Genomic DNA, 25,657 nt, shown 5'->3' on the forward strand with positions numbered 1-25,657 from the left:
CATGCCCTCCTGTATGTTTTATCTTTTTTTTTAAAAACAGCCTTATTTTCATGCAGTGATGTTTGTGGCATTGCAACGTATTAACAGAAATCATTATAGTCTCCATAATTTTTTTTGCAGAATTAAAATGTTGTATTCATTGTTAATGAAAGCTATGAGTTACTTTTTAACCTTTTTAAAGTTTAAGAAGTATTTTTTTTTAAAAGAGATACTTTTTAAAGGTATTTGCCAAAGGTATTTTATTAACACTAACAGAACTCTAGAACTCTTACTAAATGCAAAGACGCTTAGTTAAAAAATGGAAACGGCTGCTTTTCACCATACAAAGTTGAATGTTTCTGTTTCTTGCCTTATTTTTTAAGGTATGACTTTTATGACAAAAAACGTGATTCCATAATGTATCGACATAGCCTTATTCCTGAGTATATCTAATACCAGTGAAGGTTTGAAATCAGATAGTGAAATATCCACAGAAGTCCCTGATTAGTGGAACGGAAAATAAGATGAAGTATTTTACTTCTTAGCCTAGGGAGATTAGAAGTTTTCCACTTAGAAAATTGGTTCAACTTTTAGCCTCATGCAAGCACAGATGACTCTTGTAGCAGAATTGGGTTTTTCAGCATTTTGTTTGTTTTTATTTTGTCTTCTATGCAGTCAGGCAGAAGTGCAGAGGAGATATTAATCTAAAAGATTAATGCATCTGCCTATCACAAGGAGAGGTTGAGAGCAGAAAGTCTTGATATGCAAAGTTTCTTAAAAGTCTTTTTGTAACTAGCTGTGGATTGTTCAAGGAAGCCTTGCAATAATTAATGTACTTGCATGAACCACGAACAGCCATGCAAGTTTTGCAGATGAGTAGCGTTGTGCTTGTAAGTTATTTCTGATAACAGGGATTGCGAATCAGGACTTGTAAGTTCTACTTTGGAATTTGTCTTATTGTGTGATTTTTCAGAAGAGGGCACTACTTTTATTCATTCTAAAACTAGTTTTGGGCCAGCTTTGATGAAGTGCTGGGCCTTACTAAAACATACTTGTGAAAATACTAGGATTACTAAATGCACAGTTTCACTTAGTACTAATCAGTGGGGCTTGGAATGACTGTTTACATAATCTGTTAAGGAATTATTATGACAGGAAAAAAATTATTCTTTGTATTTTTCTCAGTTAAAAAAATTAACTGGCTTATGTATCTGAACGTTGTGATGGGAAACTTGAATCTTAAGTGTCAGTACATTTGCCTTTATTTGTCATTTTACTTTTGGGTTTATGCTTCTTGTGTGTACTGTTAGTCACAGTTACTTACACAGTTACATCAGAAAACACTGACCTACTACCATCATCATCAAATATTTTAAACCATCCCAAACCATTTCCCTGTATGAAATAAGGTACTAATTGGGGTCATCTCCATGACACATTTTAAGTCTTGCAAAATTAAGAGATTGCAGTTTGATTTTTGAATTATATTTTTAATTTTATAATGCAACCAATTATATAATAAAAACCTTTGTTGAATATTTTTTTAATTGGTTTCTTGGGGTGTAGTGGTGGAAAAGACACCATATTGTTACATGCGTTCTTAATTTAAACAAGCATCTTTTTAATTGTTTCTCTAAGGAAATAATAAAATACTATGCTGGACATGGAAATCCTGAGGAAAAATGGAATAAACCACCGCTGCTTGAGAGACTGAAGGTATGGGATAATAAATACTCTTTAGCGCTCTAGCAGTGAAAGAAACAGGCACTGATACGGAATATAAGAAAGTTTGGTGTACGCTGCTGGAGAAGTTACTCTGCATGGAAAGAAACAGCATGAGGAACAGTGTAAGGAAAGGAAGAAGGAAGTGTACAAAAGGAGGTGAGAGATATGAATGAGAGAGGAGAAAAGCAAGAGTGAGTTCTGTGAGGGATATGTCTGAACTTTAAGTCAAAGACTGTACCTATTGAAAAAAGACATCAGATAGATCGAACAGTATGCTAGGCAGGAAGGAACAAAATGGGCAACAAGCCAGAATTTAATTATGTTTTTAAGATTTATTGCTAATGTTTTTCTCTGATTCTTTCAACAGGAAATGGCCAAAGCAGAAGGTTTGTGGAACCTTTTTCTCCCAGATGTCAGTGGTCTCAGCCAGCTTGACTATGCGCTAATAGCTGAGGAGACGGGGAGATGCTTCTTTGCTCCTGAGGTTTTCAACTGTCATGCACCAGGTTAGCAGCCCTATCCCATAACTACAGCACTGAGAGCGCGGAGAAGTTGGGCATCTTATACCTTACAAGTTGCGTGTCTCAAGAAGTAAACATGACTGCTGATTCCTTACAGACACTGGAAACATGGAGGTCCTGCACATGTATGGGACTGAAGAGCAAAAGAAAGAGTGGCTGGAGCCTCTCCTAGAAGGGAAGATTAGTTCTTGCTTCTGCATGACAGGTAAAGTTTTCTCCAGAAGAGAGTTAGAGGCAACTGGCAGAAATTTCACATGGTGTATCCAAAAAGTACAAAACTACAAGTTGTTATGTGTTAATGAATTAATACAGAAATTTTCATGGTATCTGTGAATGTATTTGAGTATGAAATCATGTATGAGGTGCGAGTGCAAAGTGAAGCAGTCTTGCTGCCATTCCCCGATAGTTACCATTTTTCATGATTACAATAATTAGGATTTGCTTTCCATATATTTTCAATTTATTTTTCGTACTAGTAAAATACATTTTATTGTACCAAACAATTTACAATAGAACTTACCCTTTTTTGTAATGTCCTTTGGGCTTCTCTAGAAGCATACATGCAGGTACAAGTATGATTATTGTGATTAACATTGTGTAGTTTTGCAGTATGTCATGGGTAGAGGTTTTATGACATAACCTGAAGATAATTTGCGAAACATATGATATACTTGCTTTATGTCTGTAGTTTAGCATTATCTTAATTTTTGCTCTTGAAAGCTTGTAGCATTCAGCATCTGTGGAAGGCCTGGCTGTTGATTTAGGAATGTAGCTTTTGAACATGTGATGACAAAATCTTGATCTTTCTGTGTCAGCAGGAGTTGAGACAATTCAGTCTTGCAGAGCTGGACTCTTATTTTGCAAATTCTGTTTCATTGTGTTCGCCAAGAGGAAAGAGATGCTTTTGCTTTAAAGAAGACAGCCTATAAAAAAAGTTACGGGTGAAAGGAGAGAGGAAGAATCTTTCCTGTTCCGAACAGTGATTGATGACATTTTGCTGGCAACTGCTTTGTGTGACCTATTTCATAAACCATCACAAAAGTAGTTTAAATCTCTTTATTTTCACTTGAGAAGACCCCAGGGGGAAAAAAAGGCTGAGGAGAGATATGACTGTTATCTATAGGTACATTTAAAAAGGGAGAAGGGAAGGAAGAAGGCTGTTGACTATAAAAGAGTAGCCTGAGCCCAAGAAGAAGTAAGTTTAAACTGGCTGTGAATAACAGGTTGTTAGAAAATAGAAAGCCTTTGACCACCAGCGGACCAAGGTTCTGAAAACAGCTCTTCTACTGGAAGTGAAGCAGTGTTACTGCCAATATAGTATATCTAGATCCCTATATTTGTGGTGGTAGTACTACCTGTATATTTAATCTAGTGGTTTGTTTTGGGTTTTTTCTTTAACACAGAACCTGATGTGGCTTCAAGCGATGCCACCAATATGCAATGCAGCATTGAGCGTGATGGAAACAGTTATGTGATCAATGGCAAGAAGTGGTGGAGCAGTGGTAAGTACGGAAACCCGAAGTAAGAATGGCTAAGTCTAGAATTCTTTCCAAGAACTGATAAAACAAAATTATTTGTGCTCCATTTCTGAGATGGAAAATTGCCTTTTCTTGGGTAAAGGCAGTAGGATGTAAAACAACGGAAAGACGCGAATCAAGCTTTTGTTCTATGAAGCAAAGACCAAGACTCAAATCCAGTTTGGGGTTTTGGGCCCTTTTTGGAACCTCTGAATTTTGTTCACAGAACGAATGCAACTGTTGTTCTTTAAACATTGCCTCTTTCCATCAGGTAACTTACACGTTTATGGCCATAGCCTTTAAACTTGGTTTGGCAGCTTGTGTGTGAGGTTTGAGTATACTGTGTAGTTACAGTAAAACTGAGCTGCTTCTTAAACTAGCCTGTGATGTTGTAGGACTGACTTTTACAGGTAATTTTCTTACACTGTACTTCCCAGAAAAATCAATGGATTAGACTGTAAGTGGTAAATATCCTCGATATTATAGTACCATGATGTTTTTACTGAAATGACATTCATGACAGCAACTGGAAAACCATCATTCCCTGCGAGTTTGGAAGCCAACTACATAAACTGAGTCTAACTGGAGTGAAACTTGAATATTTCGTCTATGTGCCGTTGAGTGTGGCAGCTACCTACTGATACACGCTTGTGCAATACCTAGACTCACCAGAAGATAGGGCTCGCTCTCTTTGCTAGTACTGCAAAACTGGCGGCAAAAGGAGGCATGGTATCTTGTGTCTTGGCCTAGGAGTGTCACTTAACTGCTGGCTGCTACCTTTGTTCTGGGTCAGTGTCTCTCAGCTGTGTGTTGCAGTTCCTAAGGAAGTAACGGGAAAGTTTGTAGGAGGTCACACACACAATATATTATTCATAAAATTAGTTACGTGAATTATAAAAAGGAAAGTAAACATAAGAGAGTAAGCATGATTTGGTTTGTCTTATTTCTAATAAAAATAATGACAGTCAGATTTGCATACAGACAGACACGCAAAAAGTGCTGCAATTTCAAGAAGTTTGAGAAACATGTACATGCAGTTCTGCCTTAGTTTTCTTTTCTGCCTGGGTGGCTTTTTTTGGTCGTTCATTTGGTGGGTGGTTGTGTCTGGTTTTTTTGTCTTTTTACTCTTAGTGGGACATTAGGACCTTGGATGTTTGGGAATTCCACAAGCCTGACAGCATGGTCAGAATATCACTCTGGGTGCAACCACTCTGTGATGACACATCATAAATCACACATGCAAGTCAGTTGCTTTGTGGAAGAACTGGAGTTTCTTACCATGCTCTCTGTGGGTGCTTTGCACATTTATAGTAAATCCAGTATGGCTCAAACATGTCAGATTTATGGTGTATGTGTAGACCATCTGTCAAGCACTCATTCATACCCTATTATTTCTCAAAATACTGGGCACAAATTCTGTAAGTTTTTGTCATCCAAACAGAGAGAAGAGGCTTGTGTCTTGTTTATGCTACTGTTGTTTCTTGCCTGTCATTTTAGAGCTTTTTCTTCCAGTCCATAATTGTGTAACTAGGAACAATGTCTAAAAATGAGAGATTCTTGCTGGCTTTCATAAGCCGTAGATCAGGCTTTTTGTCAGAGCCCATGGGAGGTTTGAAGGCAGGGACAGTATGCTGCAATACCACTTTTTTTATTTTGAAAGCTAATACGTCAATAGATTTGAAATGCTTCCAGAGAATCATAGAAAACTGCTGTTTTCCGGGAATCCTCACCAGCACTGTCAGGGGACAGCTTTGGTACCTCTCCATAGGAAACCTGTAAATCCCACCGACCATGAGCTCCATATGGAGTCAGAACCTCTCTCATTCATCAAGCAAGGCCTCTAGTCTTTGCTGGTTGATAAATACCTACGATGAGAGACATCAATACCTACTAAAAAAACCCAAACATAAAGATATGAATAAATGACAGCCAGTGTACTTTTTGTATTCTTTGATTTTATTGTATCTCGATATACTTTAGCAGATTACAGTTATTGCAGTGTTTGATTAATTTTACAAATTCTGACTAGAAATTCCAGGCCCTGTAACTGAAGATTAACTTAACTTTTTCTTACTTTTCTGCTAATGCTTTAACTGCACTACTTTGGCATTTATGTTTGACATGACATTTACAAAGATCTAGAATGTGCCTCCCATAGGGCACTGGGCTTGTTGAAGTTTAGGGTGAGAACAAAAGGAGAGCTGAAAGGTCATTTTTGGTAGTTACAGAGAAAGAGTTACTGTTTTTTTTGTGGAGGATGTTGTTGTGCTACATATGTGGAAACATATAGAGAATGGCTTTTCTACCGCCTCACCCCCCTTCTCTCTCAATTCTTAGCCATGAACTGATACTTCATGTCAAGCTGCACACGTATCTATGAAATGATAGCTAAGGAAAAAAAATGAACTGACTTATTAGGCAAATGTTCTAAATTTTTACAAAATAGTTGGAGAAACACAAGATTATTAACTTTTGGTACAAAAGTTCCTGTACTGCTGTTTTATTGATGATGGGGTTTTTTTCTGGTTTAATTTTATGTTTAGACAGGTTGTTCGTTACACAGCTATTTAAGTGCCTAGTACTGTGTCCCTTTTAAATTTAAATCTTGGCGGGGAGGGTTAGGTGTTTGCATTTTGTTGTGCGGGGTTGGGGGGGGTTTTTTGTTTATTGATTTTTGGGGGGTTTTTTAGTAAATATCTCTAGTTGTTTCTAGGAATTTCAGTATTTAGTTCTTGCCTGATGCTTAATTTTGATTAACATGTTCCACTTCAAACTGCACTGTAGTGTCTTGGCTAGCCTGCAGGTTCAGAAATTCATCTGAACATTGACTTGCAGAGAAACAGCTGCTGAAACAATACCCCCAGAATTAGTAAATAATTCTCTTTGTTATATAAGATAATGAAAGTAATGGAGAGTCTATATAGTGAAACTAATTGTTTCTTCAGTATGGTCTTCATAATTCATAGAGATTTCTTCAGGTCTTCCATTCTGTTGTCGTCTTCTCCAGTATCCGTAATCTTTTGCAAGTTTCATAATATGCATTTTAAAAGAGGCACCCAGAAAGGCATAAAGCAGAGGGTTCAGGCAGGTGTGAAACAAAGCTATGCTCTTGGTGACCTGGAGTGCAACGTCTATGGTTTTACTTGCATCACAGTCAGTAATCAACATGTAGATGGTATCTATGGCTCGCCAGACCTTAACAATGTTGTAAGGTAGCTGGGTAATAATGAAAGTAGCCACTACTGCCAGCAGAACAATAAAAGGTCTAGATTTTTTAGCATTTGCAGATCTAAAGATTGCTCGGGCAGTAGCTGAATAGCAGATCAGGATTACCAGGAAAGGAAGCAGAAATTCCAGGATAATTTCCAAGATTTGAATGGTTGCTTTTATGAGTGTTTCCATGTTCGTTGGAAATACAGGAAGGCATTCATTCCTGTCATTGTGTTTCTTGACTTGATTAAATATCAGTTCAGGGATACTGAGGAAAATGGCAGACAGCCAGACACAGATGCAGGTCACACTGCAGTGTTTATCAATTCTTCTATGGCCTCTGGTTTCAGAAGTGGCCCTGTATCTATCCACACTGATACAGGCCAGGAACAGCATGCTAGAGCTGAAATTCATGGTGTACAGAGACGAAGTGAGCTTGCACATTGAGTTTCCAAGTTCCCATCCCTGCACTGCATTTGCAGCCCAAAAAGGGAGTGTAAAGAGCAAAAGCAAATCAGCAATGGCTAGGTGCGTGATGTACACATCCGTCTTAGTCTTCGCTTTCTTGCAATAGACATAAATTGCGACCACTAATGAATTTCCAGCTACTCCAACAGTGAAAGCCAATGCATAGAACACAGGAAGGAATAATTTCCTGAAATTTCTCACATCACTTTTTTCACAGAGAAGCTCGTATGAATTGTAATCTATAACAGAGTTGAGATCACCCTCCTCATCCTCAATCGAGTAATCAGTTGTGTTGTTCATATCCCAGCCCATGGCAAAGCTATAAGACACAAAAAAGGGGAGGGGGGGAGGAAGGGAACACCAAAGAAATAATACTGAGTTTAAGTTTTTTAAAATTTCTGTTGAAACCTAAATGCCTTGCTCAGGGTTGCTTATACATCTCAAGTTCAAAGAAGTTGGATATTGAGAATACATTCATAAATAATCAAAGTAGAGCTAGACAGTGCTGGAGGCAGAACAGACCATCTCAAATTCTCACATGAAATGGGGTAACTGACTACCTCTGTGTGTGCAGTGCAAAGTAAAACGGATTCAATTGAAATGCTTTCATTAACCTTAGCGTTTGAGATTGCAAGATGCTTGGAGTGTACCTCACTGGTTTCCACATTTCAGTTGAGGAGCCATCATTGCTTAAACTGCTCTGACTCAGTTATGTTTGACACGATTCCATTGCAAAATAAATTTATCTGTACCTTTGTAGGGTTGAAACTACACCTTCCTCTCTACAGCCTCTGCAAAGGAGTACCAGTTGAAGGCTGTAAATGCTATTAAAATAGAGTGGATAAGGAATACTAACAGGTTAAAGCTGAGAGGCCAACAGTAGTATTCTGTGCCTACTATCATAAATTTTGGCAAATTTGGGATATGAGTATAATATAGGGAGAATGTGCTTGTTTGTTTTGCAGGCAGACATATACGTGGCCATTGCATAAAGCACAGTGGAGTCAGTTGCTGAACGGCAGTAGAACAAGCTTAGTTTAGTCTGCATCCCACACAGCAAGCCATGCCCATGTGGAATTTCTACAGAATCAAATTGCTGCGGGTACACCGCATCTTACAGCTGGAGACTTCTCAGGATGTTATGACAGGAAGGAATCTCATCACATACCCACTTGTGGCCCACAAGTACCCAAACAGCTCAGAAGCTCTGCTGTTTTTTCAAGTACTATCTCATGACAGATATACTCCGTAAACACTAAGGCTGCATTCTCACTGCTAGCTTAGGGTTGAAGTTTGAGTGTTTGTATCTTCAGACTGTGTCTTAAGTCATGTCCTACAGTATTTTCTTCTTTTACTGTAATTGTGTTCATTGACTAATTTGCTGAAATTCTTTCTGTTGTAAACTACAGTGCTGCAGTGCCCTGTTTTCTTGAAATAAATGGGATTAAGATTTCTTATCAGAAGTAGCAAAAAGTAGCTGAGAAATGAGAATGTGTTTTTCATTCTCATCATCTGCAGTGTTTCAGAATTTTGAGGCCAATGTTACTGAAAGCAGATTCTTATCTGATATTCTGCTCCAGAGCTTTTTCAAGTTTGGCTTTTTTAAGCTTGAAAAAACCTCCAAATACCATTTCTGGTTTTTAGACAAGGGTTTAAATGAATGGTTGCCAAACCTTTATTATAAACAGTATCTCTTAAAATTTTTTTTAATTTATCCTGTCTACCAGGAAAAATAAGTTACTGATTGATCTCATATTCAGGGATGCAGAACAATTAAATAGAAAGTAATTATTTCTATTTTTGCTTGATTTTTTTTTTCAGTGAATCTGCTATCTAAATTTTTTTAAAAGTGTGTTAGTTAGAAATTAACTATTTGGTTTGGCTTCATGCTTAATGACTTTGGATTATTTTGTTAACTTTTTAAAACATCATTAAGCTTTAAACAATGATTACTCTTAAGTCTTGTAATGTGTCATTTACTGTTGCCTAAATGAAGTGTGCAGAATGGAAAGACACAGTAATTCTATTTATTAGTTCAGCAAGGGATGTCTATTCTATGCCTAACAAGCTGTGTTAGCAGGATTTTTCAGTGAGGGTAATCTTTTGCAGCTTTATAATACTTCGAGGAGAGATTCAGACATCAGCAGCAAATGTATCTTCTTTTAGCAGAAGAGAAACTACTGCAGGGAGAGTTGAATCAACTTAGCCAAGATTGGAAGAAAATTAAAAATTAAACTGAAAAGCTTTGGTTGTGATCTAAAACGCTTATTACAGTACCCATCTGGGAATGCTTCATCAAACTGGATCACTGGGAAATTTGCTTGAAAGCAAAACATTAGACATTTTAGTGCAAACTTCAAGAAGTCTGGGTATCACAAAGAAGTTTGGCTGTGACAAGGAATGTGCTCTGCTGCCTGATACGATTTTGGCTGACCCGACTTCTTGATAGGAACAAAGTTATCTTAAATGCAACAGTTGATATTTCTCCTTTAAAAACACAGTTATGTTTTGGCTAACACACCTATTCATATTTGTCATTCCTGTTAACGTTGTGCCCATTACATAAAGCAGAGCAGCCCGGTGGGAGTTGGTCTCTGAACAGCGGTGGAACAGGCTTAGTTTAGTCTCCGTCCCACACAGCGACCTGCCTTGTGCCCATATGGAATTTCTGAGAGAATCAAATTGCGGTGGGTACACTGCATCTTGCAGCTGGAGACTTCTCAGATGTTATACACAGAAAGGAATCTCATCACATGCAAAACTGCCCACAAGTACCCAAACAGCTCAGAACCTCAGCTGGTTTTTTCAAGTGTTGTATTCTCGGAGGTATATTAATAGATATATTAATAGATATATTCATAGACAGCTTTGCATGTTTTCTTGCAGAATTATTCCAGCCTTCCATTTAGATACAAATCCAGTGTTTCTGTGTGTTTAAACTTGGCATGGGATTGTATGAATACATGTTGAATGAAGTTAATGTCCCCAGTTTAAACAGACAGATTTTTTTTCTTTAATGAATTAAGCAGTATTCTGTTCTTCTGCTGAACAAATCAAATTTTAAGACTGGAAATGAGCACGTGCCTTAGTGACTGATATCTCTCTGTAAAACCAACTTAACTAAGAGTAAATCCTAGCTCTTCTCTATGTAAATATCACAGTTAATATACAGAGCAGTAAATACTAAAACAAAACTAACCTTCGTCAGCAGACAAGTAGCTGGTACTGCAATTGAGATGTGCTTCAGTGAAATGATCTGAATTGCTCCGACACATTGCATTTTGTCTTCAACCACCACACCCTCATCTGGAAGTCAGTTGTACTTTCATTTTGACTTGCCAGTTTTAAAAAAAAATAAATAAAACTCCTGCTTTCCTGGAAACTCTTCTCATGTTGAACACGTACATTTCCTACATTCCTCCCTGTTCCAACTAGAATGGGAGTGTTCTTTGGAAGGTCAAGACCCTCTTAGTATTTTACTGTGTTGTTGGTTATTTTATTCCTGAAAGTCAAAATGTTTTTTTACATCTTCAAAAGCTTTTATCAAATCACATGTTTAAAAGGCGAAAAGGAGAGAAAGAGGGGGAGGTCTGCCTGGGGCAGAGTTACCTGTAGCAAGTCACTATATTCTTTCCTCAGGGCACTACTGTGCTTTTGAGGGATTTTTATATCCCCCTTTTTAAGTAAGGTTTTAGGGGATATAATAGAAGGATGAGTTTGCTTTTTGTGAGATGGGGGAGGTTGCTCTTTCAGTATGTGATATTGAACAAAACCAGGAAGATGATAGGGAAAAGATGTGAAAGCAAGTGGTAAATTGTCAACCAGAGTATAAACAGATAGTCCTACACCCTGTGGGAGAGTTCTCAGGGACTTGGACGTTACCAGTCATACTTCTAATCAAGTCAGTGTTTGATAATATTTCTACAGAAACTGCAAGCCGGGCAGATACTGTAGAAGAAAAAAAGAAAGATGCTATTCGTTCTATGAGGTTTCTTCTACTTGCAGTGCGCTGTCTGCATTATAAAGAGTAAAAACTTTAATGGGAAAGGGAAGTGGGAGAAGTTCTGCAATTTACATGCAGACTTCTGCAGTGAGGCATGGACTTATCTGTGCTAAGAATTCCTAAAATGAGTGGATCTTGCCTAAATTTCCACAATCTCTACAGCTTCAATTGGTCTCTTGTGCAAGAGTACCTTGTGCAGAGTGTCAGGAGCCTTCCATGATCTTCCAGAGCTTTTATTTTATTTGAATTATCCTGTATCCTGTACCAGTCTGATGAGTTTCAGGAAATGCAATATCAATGCCAAACAACAGAGAGATTTTTGTGACCAGAGGTTTTGCTTTTTGGCATACTAACTAAATTGACACACCTGCCATGGCTGCCCATCTGTCTGTGCTTCAACTATTGTGGAATATGTGAAAGGTTCAGTTCTTCAAAATGAGCAGCTAAGAATGTAACAGGCAGATGTTTTCCACGTGCTTCTAGCTTCATTTGCATTCACAGTGAGAAGGAAAACTGGACTGGGAGAAGAGTTGGAGCCTAGAGAAAGTCCTGCAATATTTGTGCGTATTTCTGCAATGTTTTCATCTTGAGTTATCACAGTATTTCACTGGTGTTCTTTGCAGTGGCAGATAGGACATTTGAATTGCTTCCAGCACATCTGCTTCTTTCAAATCGTGTCATTACTTAGAGGCCTGCGCTATATCTCTAAAATAAGTGAATCTCTCAGTTCTGAATGGGCTTTGTCTCAATACGGTCCCAAACAAGATGATAGAGTAATCAGGTTAGAACTGAGAAAGCTCCCAGGGAAATAGCTCTGTGTGTTGCCTGCAAAGATGGTTGTGTTACCAGTGCCTAAGGGGTCCTGTGGGCAGGCTGTAGGAAGGCAGTTCATGTAAATCCTGTCAGTTCATGTAAATCCTGTGCTGTTTATTACAGTGCCTCAGCTCCTCGTAACTTTGCAGGGTGCAGGGAGGACAGATCCTTCCAGTCAGGGTACAGAAATAATACTGTTGTGTAATACTACCTTTTGCTGTGGCCCTATAGGCTCAAAAATAACAAAAATTATTTAATATGTAGGAGTGAATGCAAAATGACAATAGATCTTGTTTAACTAAGAAGCGCTTGTGGCTGTGTAAAAGTGGGATGAAGGTGAGGAAAACACATTCCTAAACTCAGCAGCTGCTCTCACTGGCACCATCTGAGACTGCGAGCTCTAGCTGGGAACGACTAGCAGCCACATTCAGTGGCAGGACTGCTGATTAGCTGCAGAACCCCAGCATTGTCTCTGTCTGTACTGGATGTAGCCAACTTGCTTGCAGCTGCGTTATAATCTTTACCATACGTGAAACAGATGCCCAACAGTGTTATTTGGAGATGAGATAAAACTTCGTAATACATTGTGCTAGTGGATAGAAATTACTGCAGGCTCCTGGAGGATCGCCTTTTCTCCCTTAGAAGATCCCCATATTACAACTATCAATATCATGCTGCCATCCACCTTACTCAGTCCAGTTTCTTCTTGTAGGATAGTCCAGAACATGTTTATCAGTGCCTTTCTAGGAAGCTGCCAAGTCTGTAATGTTACCGCAGACCCCTGATCTTTAGCAGAGAGATGTAACTGGGCTCACCAGTGCAGCAGCCAGCATGGCAAGAGTCACAGGTATTCTGGGCGTTCAGGTAGTAGATTATGCTGCCTTAATCACCTTAGCCAAAAATTTGAAGACTGGACACTGAGAAATAGATAATTAGATTGCAAGAATTAAGTGCTATTGGCTTCTGAAACCAGGTTATATATGGCAGCTTCTTTAAGTAAAGGCTGCACTGGCTCTGTGCCACATTTAGTACTCTCCACCAGAAAGAACCTGTATAAATTGATTGTGTGAAGATCGGTAATCTTAAGCATTTTACACCCCCTAGAAGCAAAGATTAGGCTTCTAATAGGATTGTGATCACACCCTCTAAGCACATTTTAAAATATCATTGTCTTTGCCTATGTGAGTGCCATGAAGAATTAAAAAATATAATACATTAGTAAAACTCAGGATGTTTCCTGATGTAGCAGCATTGTGGTTTAAAAGTTTGGACAGGTTGTGCAGATGTATATTTGAAAAAGCTAATTAAAAAGCTTGTTAGTATGGAAATATGCTTAAAACTGACCTTCTAAAATCTCTACTATTTCTATTTGTTCAACTGTGAGTTTCTTGGAAAAACTACTTCTAACTCCTGCCAAAATGACAGGCTTCTCTGACTCTTCCCCCCCATCCTCCAGCAGCCACTTTGAATTCTGTAAGTAATGTAAAAATGCCATTTACAAATGAGCGATTTATTCCATCCAGTCTGCATTTCTTCCAAAGCACTGGGGTCTTTCAGTCTTGCATTAGACCAGAATTTCTTTCATGCATTTATGGGTCAAAGTTGCATAAAATTTGTTTTAGGTTTTCAGGACTTCAGACTCTAACGAGTGGAAAGGCCAGGAATCTGCCTGCCTTTGCTGAGTTCAGATAGGAGAAAAGTACGTGTGAAATGGAGGTATTCATTTGCCTTCCAGAAACTTATATTCATGATTTAGAGCATCTAACCAGTTGTCTAGCTGTTAGTGAATTCCTCACTAAGTTCAACATGAAAGCTTCTTCTGATTTTTTTTTCATACAACATGGTGAAATTTGTCTTTTTTTAAAGCAGGGATGTGACTTAAGGATTGTTTACAAAACTGTTTTTGAAAAGATGCCAGAAAGTCAAAATCTATGTTGATGTAAACCTCACTTCAAGATAAATGTGGTTTAGAAAATACCACTTATGCAATTCTTTACCTTCTGTGGAAAAGGAGAAGAGTCAAATACCCCTTAAGAGCGTAGCATTTCTTTTTGCAGGGCAGTACATTGCAAAGCATATGTTGTGTTATTTTGGGGTTGGTCACCCACTTGTTGCAGTTGCCCAAATGAGCCAACTGTTAGAGATCTACCTTTTTTTTTTTTTTTTTTTTACCAAACTGATTTATTCCCCCCGACCCCAGCTTTTCACTCAGATATTTTAGCTCGTTAGCATTATACAGCTCGTGGCCAGAAATAGAACCCCACTTTGAAAACAATGGGTGTATAGCATATTGCAAAAGAGGAAAGTAAACAGCCAGCAGTCTGGCCTCAAAACAGGCAATGCTTATAAGAACAAAATAAATCTCTCTCCCAGTTCCTGGCCATCACAGTGGCTGTTCTAGGAGGAAGTAACTCAGCTCAAAGCCAGGTGGTTGTATTGTCTAGACCAGAGGCTCCCAAACCTTGAGATAACAACTGCCAGACAAGTTAAAAAGTCATCTTTGTTTCTGACCTTAAAACAAACTGAGTTGGTACAAGTCAAATCTTGAATTAAATCTTTGCGAAGCTTGTCATCTGCATTGAGATAGCAATAAAAATATTCACTGATCGTTACGTACGTCGGGTATAATCCTGTCCCCTTTTCCCTAGCTGTATTGTCTGTGTGAGACTTTGAAAGGAATGAGAGCATGCTTTGGTATTAAGAAACCTTTAAAGAAAAAGATAGTGGCGATTAAGGCTCTTAAAAATAAGATGCCATTTTAATCAATGGTAGAATCTTCTTTTAGGACTTGTACATGAAAATGCTGGCTTTATGCTACAAAGACGTGCCTCAAATAACGTTATCAATAGCTTGAAATGCTAGCAGATTATTTTCAGGTAAAGATTTCCACTCAGATCTTTCTTGGAAGTGCAAACTAAATTCATTTGCATAAAGAGGGAAAAAAACCCCCTTCGTTCCAGAGGAGTTATGGTGAAATAGTAGCAAAGTTATGGTAACCCTCTGATAGCCTTATCTGCATAGTTTTGTTATAATGTGGTCAGCATTTCATTCCCACATAGATCCTCCAGTCTTTATAGTTTAAATAGTTGTGCTTTTAAATGGCAGCATCTCACCTTCAGGTATGCTTTTGTGTCGCGCTTACTTGCCTAGCTGTAACGGAGACAAGTAATTAGATTCCATTTCAAGTATCTTCTTGTTCTCTTTTCAGAGGAACAGATAATGGAGCAGGATCCTGGAGGGTTTGGATGTTTGGCTTTTCATTGTTCCCCTCCCCAGAGGTCAACTCCCTTTCACATGTTAAGCAATAAGATGTATTTTCTTTCAATTTGATTACTCAGAATATAAACACAGAAGTAAATTGCATTCTTTTGCTCCTGTATCACGAAAGGAAGGGAGTAAGATTTATTTGTATGAAATTTCATTTGATTCTACATTGAGATTTTTATCTTGAAAACTATTTTTGTGTTTATGACTTAATTTTAAGGTGCTGGGAACCCAAATTGCAAAGTTGCAATTGTAATGGGCAAAACCAGAAACTCCTCAGCATCCAGGTAAGGATTCCTAGGAGATTCAAAGAGTTACCTAAAACTTGTTTCCTGGAGGAATCACTGCTTGCAAAAATTTTATGTGAAATACCATTAATTGCCTTGATCATTTGGATGTGCTTGTGAATTATAGGGGAGTTTGAAACCTGTGCGTGTGTCTGTTTAGAGAAAAATGTTGCTGACCAAGCTCCTGTTTTGCTGTCAGCTGCTGATGACTGGAGCCTCCCAACCTTTTCCCTGTCACGAGCTGGCATCAGTGTGCTTCCCCACTCTGTTGCACTAGCTCTAGTGTTTGTGCAGCTGTGTGATGAGTTGGATCAGGAAATTTTGGGGCATTCACTAACTTTGTCTTGGTCACATTAGTTTTAGTCTGCATCAGTTGTTCAACCAACAACTATCTCTGGCTTACAATTTATTTCATAAGTATATAAAACAATTAATGAGAGTAAGAATTCCTTGCTCAAATGATAATAAACCCAAAACTTTTCAGAGCTTCCCTGAACAGAATGAGTACAAGTGGCATGTCAGAGACTTGAAGTTATCTACAAAGTTTTTCACAAAGTTATCTGTAGGTATAGAAAGTTCAGTTTGAAACATAGGATGTTTGCTATGTGAAGTTGTGTGAGCAGAGAGCATTGAATATCTTTAATCAGACCTACTCATTCCATTCCTATATCTGTAAATATAATACTTCCCTCTTCTTGTTTAAAATATGTTGTTCAACTCTTATTACCAAACTAAAACTGGCTTTTACAAAAACAAGTGATGAATAAAATGCTTCGTGACTGATCCCATTAAAATCCTACAGCTTGTAATAGAAAAGAATTGGAACATTTATATCTAAGTTGGATTTAGCCCAAATTCCACTGATTATCTGCAGTTTTTAGATTTGGCTAGGTTCCACTGAGAAGTAAACAGTAACTTGTTTGCAGCATACAGGATGGTTTGTCCGACGGCTGTACAGACAGTGGCATCTGTTCAGCTCTCCAAAGCTGAACAGAAGTTCATGGAGGGCTTTGTGCGATACTGTGCTTGCTAGAACTGGAGACGGAATTCAGGGACCTGGATGTCACCTCTGGTTCTATGCGACTACTAATTGACCTTAAATATTCTAAAGGAATTTAAACACGGTGATTCTTTTCCTAAACTATAGGCAAGCCAAGATGATGATGATGATAAACATGTTTTGAGAACAAAAAAGAAATGCAGGGAGGGGTGGGGGGAAGGAAATGGACTGGGTGATACAGAAGTACTTGCACAGAAGTGACAGAAGTAGTAGTTTTTCGGTCGTGGTGCATTGTTGAATGGTGGTTCAAGGACTGTTGAAGCATGCCTGCCACACTGCATGCAGGCAGGACAGCTGCACTTGGTATAGGTAATTCTCAACACTGGCTTTATGGGAGTGCTAAATTGAGGATAGAGAATAAAAAAAAAAGTGGAGGGAGGGAAGAGAAGGGAGGCTCAAAGTTAATCATTACTTGTGCATTTTGTCTTGATCAGGTATGAGCAGCACAGTATGATTATTGTTCCCATGGACACGCCAGGGCTGAAGCTGATAAGACCCCTCTCAGTGTTTGGCTACCTGGGTAGGTGATAATATTCATCAGCTATATGCATATTAATTTGTTAGCAGTCTCAGAAGCTGCAGTAATACTAATAATTATTGTATATGAAAAATGTACATATAGAAAAAGGGTTAGGAATAGAAGGCCTGTATGTTTATCCTCCTTCATTTTACTCTGCTGTGTTTTCTCTATCCCTGTAGATGAGATCCATGGAGGACATTTTGAGATACACTTTAATGATGTGCGAGTACCTGTCTCCAATATAATACTGGGTGAGTTTCAGTATTAATTCCTTTTTAGTGCATACAGCAATGAACCAAGCTTTATGAAACGCTGATTTACTTTATGAATCACCAGAAGTTATTGTAAATAGCTATGGTCACTTGAGCCAGGGGCTCAAACACGTGGAAGAGGAAGCCCACCCTTCTTTAGCACTCTACCTGCTGCTTGAATGTAACTTGTTTAGAGCAGAAAGGTGATTGAAGCAAGCAGGGCAGCTCTAGCTTTCATGTGAAAAGCACTTCCCTGAAGTAGAGCAAAGCGGAAACTGTCAGTGGCACTGTGACCTTCTGCAGGGAGAACTTTGCTCTACTTCTCTCACTATAAATCCTGATTGCTTCTATTTCCTCTCTGCTATTTTTATTTTGCTGAAAGGGCTTTCTCTCTTGAGTAGCCCTAGGACCTGGAAACCTCAAAGTCTTCCCCCAGATTCTCATACCAAATCTCATAGATGTATTTTTCAGTGTAAGATTAACAACATTTAAATCAGGTAAATCAAACCCTCTCAGAAACCATTTTAGAGCGTGCTTTGTGCTGTAAGTATTATTAACAGTGTGTCAGCATAGATCTAGCTGGAGTAAACAAGCAACAGACTTTTCAGAAGCTTGCTTCTAGCTCTGGTGCTATGAGGCCACTTCTGCTCAGAGTCACGGGTCATTTTAAGAGGGAATCAAGGAGTCTGCATGTGTCTGTTTTTCTTTCCAACCAGGTGAGGGCAGGGGGTTTGAGATAGCTCAAGGTCGGCTCGGGCCAGGCCGTATTCATCACTGCATGAGGTCCCTTGGTGCTGCTGAAACCGCTTTGCAGATAATGTGCCAGCGCGCAGCACAGAGAGAGACTTTTGGGAAGAAGCTGTATCAGCACGTAAGCATGTTCCTTGTCTCCATTCACATGCTCCAGACATCACCCTTTGTTCTGCCCACACAGAACCTTGTGACTCTGATAATGGACACTGCAATAGATGTGCCCTAACCTTGAATTCCAAGGGGAAAAATCACATTGCGAGGCTCCCACTTTTCACTATAACCTACGGGATTTAATTTTTTTTTTTTCCTTGCAGTGAATTGGATCTCCTTTGCTGGATTTGAATACTGATTTTGTCACCATGTTTTTTACTCTGCTTTCACTGATTGGTTCGGACAGGTGTTTTTTCAGGCATACAGCTTATGTTTCTGTAGTTACAGTCTGAATTCGCCGGTTTTGTGTGTCGATTTTGTCACGTACACATCTCCGTTCATGATTACCAGAGACACTCAAGGGTCTAAATTTCACTAAAAATGTTGTTTCTCTGATCAGTTCTTTGTACTTACTCATGAAGGTACACACCAAACTAAGGCCATATTGGGATTTTTGGTCTTAGTTTGCTCTGGAATTGAAATACTGCTGCGTGAGAGAGAGCTGGCTAAAATAATAAAAAGACAAGTGTCTGCTTTTTATAGGAACCATCAGCATTTAGTAGTTGGCCTATTACATTTCAAGTGTTCCTCAGTCTTATCCTACAGATAGGATGACTTTATTGGAAAAAACAAGTAAAGGCAATGGAAAGAAGAAACTGAATTAATGTCTGGCACAGATTATAGAAAATTGTTTGTACAGATCCATTTTCCAGTCATGTCACTGCCAAACTTCCATTCACAACTGTAACCTAGAATTAAGAGTTGGATGAGGAGAGTGCTATTTCTCAGAAGCTCGTTAAAGTAAAACCAAAATTTGACGAAGCCACAGGCAAGACCTGAGGGCCAGTTGCGTAGCCAGCATAGGTTTTTCACATCTCTGGGACAGCGAGGGAAGAGGTGACACTGTTGGCCTTGGGTGACAGCCTGGGTGTTGGCAGAAGAACGTGTCAGAATACTTCCACCTAGGTTCAGCCCACCTCTGCTGGCATGAGCTAAGATAAGCCCCCAGACTTTGCACTGAGGCGAGCGCTGCGTGCTTGCTCATGCCTCCTGTGCTGCCGAGGCTACCGGGCAGCAGGAGCCCCGTGCCTGAGGCTGGCTCAGGCTCCAAACAGCCTTTGCACTGACAAGCATCACATGAACGGGTTTTTTTCTACTGTGGTATGTTGCCTGCAGAGAGGAATTAGCTGAGAGGAGCAGGAAAGGGCTGGCAAGACTGTAACTTTGTTTGGCTCAAGGGAGCTGCTAATTTATCATCAATGGGAACAGACAGATGCAGCAGGCACCACCCTGCAGCTGTTGGCTGAGGTGTGTGACACACCACTGGTAGTTAAAGCAAAGCAGAACTGATTCCTCTCCCATTTCACCCTCCAGTTTTTGTATACTGGGGCAACTTACACAGAGATGGTTCTGAGTCCCAGTAGTGGGTAAAGGAAAGCAGTGAGTAAAGAGCAGGCTTTGAAGGGCTTCAGGAAAAGGGCCAGCACGCAGCAGGTCTGACCAGAAAAGGGGAGTGTCCCAGAATCTGGAGTTTTCCCCCTTTTCCTCTTTCCTGCCAGGAAAAGAGCTGCTCTAACTTTAGTATTCTGTCAGTCAAATGTTTTCTTTCTTTTTTTCTTCATGTTAGATTACATCCATCAAACTAGCTTGGACTGGACATGCACATGCGGAGGAATAGGGGCATCTTCCATAGGGCAGGTTACCCAGCTGCGCTAGGAGGCATTAACTGCCTTTCTGCTTGGTGGCTTCTCTCTCTGCAGGAAGTTGTAGCCCACTGGATCGCTGAATGCCGCCTTAGCATTGAACAGGCTCGACTGCTTACGCTAAAAACAGCCAGCAAGATTGACACGTTGGGCAACAGAAAAGCAAGAAAAGAGGTAAGTTGGGGGTTTTTTGGCAGCCTCAGGCTAGGACTCGGGGATGCAACACGTGTGCAGCTGGTTGAAATAGAAGCTAAAACATATCGCTGTTATCCTTCTGATGGTGGAGCATAACCTCATGTTGAAAGCCTTAAGATGTGCTTTTCATTGTCATGAGATTGGAAAGCGTTCTCAGTTAAAAAAAATTTGAGATCAGTCTGTTGAACTTCTAATTTTTAAATACTTTAAGTATTGATCACTTAACACAATGAGATTGTTTTGAGTGATGGAAATGGTTTTACCTTACCCAGGGAACAGGAACAGCAGAGCTCTTACCCAATCCAAAGATGAAGGGATGTACTGTGAGATACCAGCCTTCAGTAGAACTGTTAGATAAACATCTTCACTTGCTTATGAACCTATTACTGATAATGTGAGTCCTCTTCTATCTACAGATAGCCATGACCAAAGTGGTTGTCCCTCGAGCTGTGCTCAAAGTGATTGACTGTGCAATCCAAGTGTGTGGCGGAGCTGGAGTTTCCCAGGATTTTCCTTTGGCTTTTATGTGAGTAAAGGGAGACTGAGCTGTGGATTCTAAGCATTCCTTTTAAGATACTTTTATAAAGCCAGTACATGCTGTTTCACCTCAGGTAGCCTGAAATAATGGTCCATATGCCTTTATGCTATACAACTTAAAACAAATGCTTTTATAAGTCAATTCCAATGGAACTGCATGCCTTTACCCATACGAAAAGAAAAAAAAAAAAAAAAAAAGCTGGTGATGGACCTACAATAGTTCTTATCAGCAGCATAGAGGATTTGTTTCTAAATCTCTGTCTTTTCCCTTACGACTTTGGGGAGAAGCAAGCCTTCAGAATTTCCAGCCCACACATCTCAGTCCTGCCACGACAACCTTGCTGCTGTACCCCCTTGCGTGATAGTAGCTCTTTTCAGAGAGCCTATTGTTAGAAGGATGGCTATAGCAAAAATAGCACCAGGAGCTGCTTGTCAGCCTGGCTCGCTGCTGGGGCAGGATCAGAGATCTACCCCTAATTCAGCTCTTCCCGCACAGGTTTGCTTATATCCGGACCTTGCGCCTGGCAGATGGGCCAGATGAAGTTCATCTCTCAACAATTGCAAGGTGGGAACTGCTTGATCAGTCAAAGCAGCTAACTGCAAAACTCTGATGTCAGCACAAAGCCATCTCACATGAAGGGAAGATTTGGGAAAGATTTTGTTCACCTAATTTTACCTTTAACATTATTGCACTGAATACAAAAACTTGATTCTAGCTTGAAGCAATACATACTCTCTCACTCTTTACTTGTAATTATTACACTTAATAATCAGAGGCTTGCTTTTAAAGTTCACAGAATGCCATGTGAATGCCAGAATTTGTCTGGGTTCTTTGTAACACTAAATAAAATCTATTTTCTAACAGGTCTAAAGTGCTTCATTTGCTCTGAGCCAAAGCCCTCTTCATCCTTTTACTGTAGGCAAAGCAGTTTCACCCAATTCAGTTTATTGCAAGCTAGGATAAACTTAATTATTGATTAGATTACAAACAATTAAACACTTAGGGAAATGCCTTTCTTCTCCCTTTCCAAAGCTCAGCTTCAGTCCAACTCCCTATCTTCCCCAGTTCCTGTTCTCAACTCTCTCCTTTCACTGGTTACACTCAGTCCTTCCCCCACCTGCCCTCAGGTAAGGCATGAGGCAAAGTGTAGCAGTTTGTCTGCTACCCCTTGCTGCTTATGCCTCTGCTTTGTTTCTCTAAAGGCATCTCTTCACATTTTTTCCCCTTATAGGTGCCCCTTTTGTCTTCCCTTGCATCTTTTCTCCTTTTTGTGCATCTTCCCCTGTGCCAGCCCCAGCTGCTCCCACCCTTTCTTAAATATATCTAAGCACAGGTGGCACCTTCCCCTGTGAGGAGCTGAAGTTTTGGCTGGAAGCAGCAGCAGCTTGCACAGGGTAGTTCACAGCCTCCTCTGCTGCCACAACAGGCTGTGCTATTTATGTCCAATACATCTTTGAGAACTTCCCCAAAGTTCCTCAGCTCTGCTTCTGTAACAGCCCTCTTTGACAGGAGTTCTTACAGGATAATTGCTCATACAGGAACAGAACCAGGCAGATGGCAGTATACTGCACCCTGGGCAGTTCTACTGCCTACGAAGTTAGGACAATTGCTTTTCAACTTGTACAGGGTTGATCAACAATTAACTTCAGGACAGCAGTGTTTACTTCTTGCATGAACAAACCACCCTAGCACTGTGTTCAAGTTTGGAGACAAGAGACCCTGCCTGGCTCAGTCTTCAGGATGAAACCTGAAGGGTGTTCCAGCTAAAGCTGCTCACTCAGGGTGGGACAGTTTCAGAAGTGGAAGCTTTCCACAAATCAATTAATTGCACCTAAAACCACAATTACCTCTCTTGAGAAAGCAATAATTATTGTTTATATTTCCATCCATCTTCACTTCCTCTTGCTTCCTGCCAAGAATGCTTCCCAGGAAGTTGAGAAGGTCAGCAAGTGGCTGAAGTGCATTTCAAATGCAAAACGTGCACGGTACAACACCACTACCTGTGGTTTAAGAGTTCTGCTCCAGGCTGTTAAAACCTGCACAGTGTGTTTCTCCAATCAGGAATGCCCAGGAACCCTGTTTAGCCACACTCAAATTAAGGTCTCTAACCCCCCTCATTTCTCACACCTTTGAGGAACAGCTGCATAAGAATACCACCTTTATCTCATTAACAAGGCTTTTAATTCCCTTTATTTTTAAAATTTTATGTACATATGAATGATCTGTATAATGTACACTCAATATAGAAAGTTTCTATATACTGGATAATGTATAGAACATTTCACAATTACACTAATTTCTTACATAACATGTCAACTTTAAGGTTTTTTTTTGCTGAAGCTCTGTCAATTTGGTCAAGCCAGTTATACATATAAATGTCTAATGCTGTTTGATCTCAGGAAGAAGATAATGTTAATGATTAAGGGCATCAGTGAACCGGTGCAGGGACAAACCCTTCGCAAGTCATGTTCAATGAGAGTGATCACATCAGACTGGGAAAAGAAGGGATGCCCTTTTGGCGGGGGGGTTGTGTGTCAGTGAGATCAAAGTGATTTTAGCCCAATTCTTCTAGACTGTAGCTCAACTCCAGTCATGCTAATTCATAAAATATAAAAACTAGGAAAGTTTGATTCACAGTCTTGTAAACAAATATAAAGGAACAAAATGTGCTTACGTACAACAAGAAAAAATTTCTTGTGTACCCATATCAGCTGATCCACAGAGTGCTTTCTTGTGTTACAGTGTGACAGTTAGAATCACTGACTCTTTCCTAAAAAAACCAAACAAAAAAAACAGTCATAGAAAAAGGAATAACACTGTCATTAAACACTTGGAAAGGCAGTAAGTTCACTTCAATATGTTGGAGGAAAGTGCTGTTCCTCATCACTGGCCAGCCTGCCTTTCTGTCTCTTCCACCAGAATTTCCAGTCCTTAGCTGACATCTCCCACTTCATTGTCTACCGGGGGTGGTACGTTGGGCATTACAGATGATGTCGTCCCTGCAGTAAGGTAACCAGCAACTCCAGGGCCTTTCAGGAAGAAAACAGAATATTGCCAATTAAGTTTTGATTCAAAAGAGCAACTAAACAACTTTATTCCCTCTGGTAACACTCAAATGCATCATCCAAGTCAACCAGACACCTTAAACAAGAACATTTAAGAGTTTTGGTTTGGATTCTTTGGAATCTCGGAACATGAGGAATTAAGGCCTCTGAGCCACTAAGCAGAGGAGCCTGTGGAGACCATTCTCAGACTCGGTCAGCATTTTTTTTTTTTAATTCTGATGTGCCAAATAAGTTACAACAGAACTGCAGCCAGCAGCATTATCTATCTCCCCTTCCCCCCTGAAGTGGCAGTAAAGAGGGGGTGGCCCTCCTTTGCTAAGGAGAGGAGCTGCTGCAGAAGGGAGGTGAGTTCAGGCATACATTCCACTACCACGCTCCACATTTATGCTTTCAGTGTTGCAAAGATTTTCCCAGCTGCGTATTTAAAGGAAACTCAATGTGTTGTCCCGTGAACACGCAGAACTGCCTTGTGCTTGTCTGGGCAGCTCTTTGTGCCTCCAGTTAGAAAGAGCAACCGTGTTCTTGGGATACACAAGCTCTGTATCAGAGACAGAGAACTCCTCACCATGAATAAATCTATGTCGATTACTACAGGGGAGGGGGTCAGTTTTGCACTGCAGACAAAGCCTCTCTCCCTCAAAGCTTGGAGTTTAAAATGTAGTCATACAGAAGCTTTCAACAAATGCAATAAAACCTCATGTTGCAGCATGAGGTGTTTCAACAGCAACTCTTATCAGATTAATTAATGATTGTAGAAAACTGCCAACCTGCAATATGGTCCTGCATCAATACAGTGATTGCCTTGGTTATTAGACCTTCAGCTTACACTGCTAGTCTTCAACATGGCAGGTTCTGCTGGGTTATTTATTCCCCTCCCTTAAGTCATCCTCACCAAGTTCTCCCAAATTTACTATCTGTTCATGCCCCACCCTCCCTTCTCACAGCACAGGCTGCAGCCAGAAGATCAAAGCATGGTTTGTCTCCTCACCAACAGCCCACACCACCACTGCAAGCAGGAGAGCAAAGCAAGCAGTGCCTTTGGTGGAACAAAAGCTCTCTGGCTCCAGGGGGGGACTTCTCATTGCCAGCCCATCAGCAGCACCTGCCGAGAGCAGGACCCATTTTTACATGTCCTAGTACAAGAATTCCACTCATTCTCCCATCCCTCAAACTTCTCCATTATGGAGGACTGATTCCTAGTATGCTTCAGAAATCTAGTTCATCTGTAGTACCAGCAATTCTCAGCCACCGCAGTTTAGTTTTCTGCTCCCATGTGCTTGAAGGCAGCAAGTTTACGGGTGTTTCGCAGTTTGGGACCACACATTTGTTACAGTTCTATGACATGCATCTATTACTTGGAATGCAGCAAGTGCAGCGTGTGTTTTGCAAGATGGTATCTACCTGCTTTAGAGAGCTACACAGAAGTTAGCAAGCTGCCTGGCAGAGCAGATCTAAAGCCCACTTCTCAGGTGAAGGGGACTGCTGCCAGTTAGAAGGGAAGGAGAAGAGACACCTGAGGGAAGAGAAATAAGCAAGGGAAGTTTCAAGGGAAGTGCAAATAGCAAAGCAATTTGAAGCAAGACATAAGGCAGAATACAAGATAAGGCAGAGTTAAAAATAAAGCTTGCAGTTTGG

General features: G+C 40.0%; 3 protein-coding genes across 5 annotated transcripts in view; 1 reads left to right on the top strand and 2 right to left on the bottom strand.

Moving 5' to 3' along the window:
• ACAD11 (acyl-CoA dehydrogenase family member 11) overlaps window positions 1–21,818 on the top strand; it is a 30,003-nt gene extending 8,185 nt beyond the window's left edge. Inside the window, exons 10-20 of the mRNA XM_054816252.1 lie at window positions 1,618–1,695; window positions 2,072–2,210; window positions 2,323–2,430; window positions 3,629–3,727; window positions 15,721–15,787; window positions 17,282–17,367; window positions 17,547–17,618; window positions 18,335–18,489; window positions 20,282–20,398; window positions 20,836–20,945; window positions 21,453–21,818. Coding sequence (XP_054672227.1) covers window positions 1,618–1,695; window positions 2,072–2,210; window positions 2,323–2,430; window positions 3,629–3,727; window positions 15,721–15,787; window positions 17,282–17,367; window positions 17,547–17,618; window positions 18,335–18,489; window positions 20,282–20,398; window positions 20,836–20,945; window positions 21,453–21,567 — 1,146 coding nt within the window. The 3' untranslated portion in view covers window positions 21,568–21,818. The remainder of the gene's footprint in view (window positions 1–1,617; window positions 1,696–2,071; window positions 2,211–2,322; window positions 2,431–3,628; window positions 3,728–15,720; window positions 15,788–17,281; window positions 17,368–17,546; window positions 17,619–18,334; window positions 18,490–20,281; window positions 20,399–20,835; window positions 20,946–21,452) is intronic.
• On the bottom strand, window positions 5,680–11,467 carry ACKR4 (atypical chemokine receptor 4). Of its 2 annotated transcripts, none has more exons than XM_054816254.1 (2): window positions 10,616–11,467; window positions 5,680–7,739 (listed from the first exon to the last, which is right to left on the bottom strand). In XM_054816254.1, exons 1-2 carry the CDS (start codon window positions 10,693–10,695, stop codon window positions 6,659–6,661), a joined length of 1,161 nt encoding a protein of 386 aa, XP_054672229.1. In that variant the 5' UTR covers window positions 10,696–11,467; the 3' UTR covers window positions 5,680–6,658. The 2 variants fall into 2 exon arrangements, with proteins under 2 accessions (XP_054672229.1, XP_054672228.1); XM_054816253.1 differs by having other exon boundaries at window positions 10,620–11,463.
• Window positions 21,819–23,122: 1,304 nt separating the features above from the next.
• Window positions 23,123–25,657, bottom strand: part of DNAJC13 (DnaJ heat shock protein family (Hsp40) member C13) — a 57,029-nt gene continuing 54,494 nt past the window's right edge. The window contains exon 56 of one of the 2 annotated variants that reach the window (XM_054815954.1): window positions 23,123–23,986. In XM_054815954.1, coding sequence (XP_054671929.1) covers window positions 23,889–23,986 — 98 coding nt within the window. In that variant the 3' untranslated portion in view covers window positions 23,123–23,888. The remainder of the gene's footprint in view (window positions 23,987–25,657) is intronic. The other variant, XM_054815953.1, reaches the window with a different exon arrangement.

This window comes from Grus americana, chromosome 2 (genome assembly GCF_028858705.1).
Source record: "Grus americana isolate bGruAme1 chromosome 2, bGruAme1.mat, whole genome shotgun sequence".
Lineage (NCBI taxonomy): Eukaryota > Metazoa > Chordata > Aves > Gruiformes > Gruidae > Grus > Grus americana.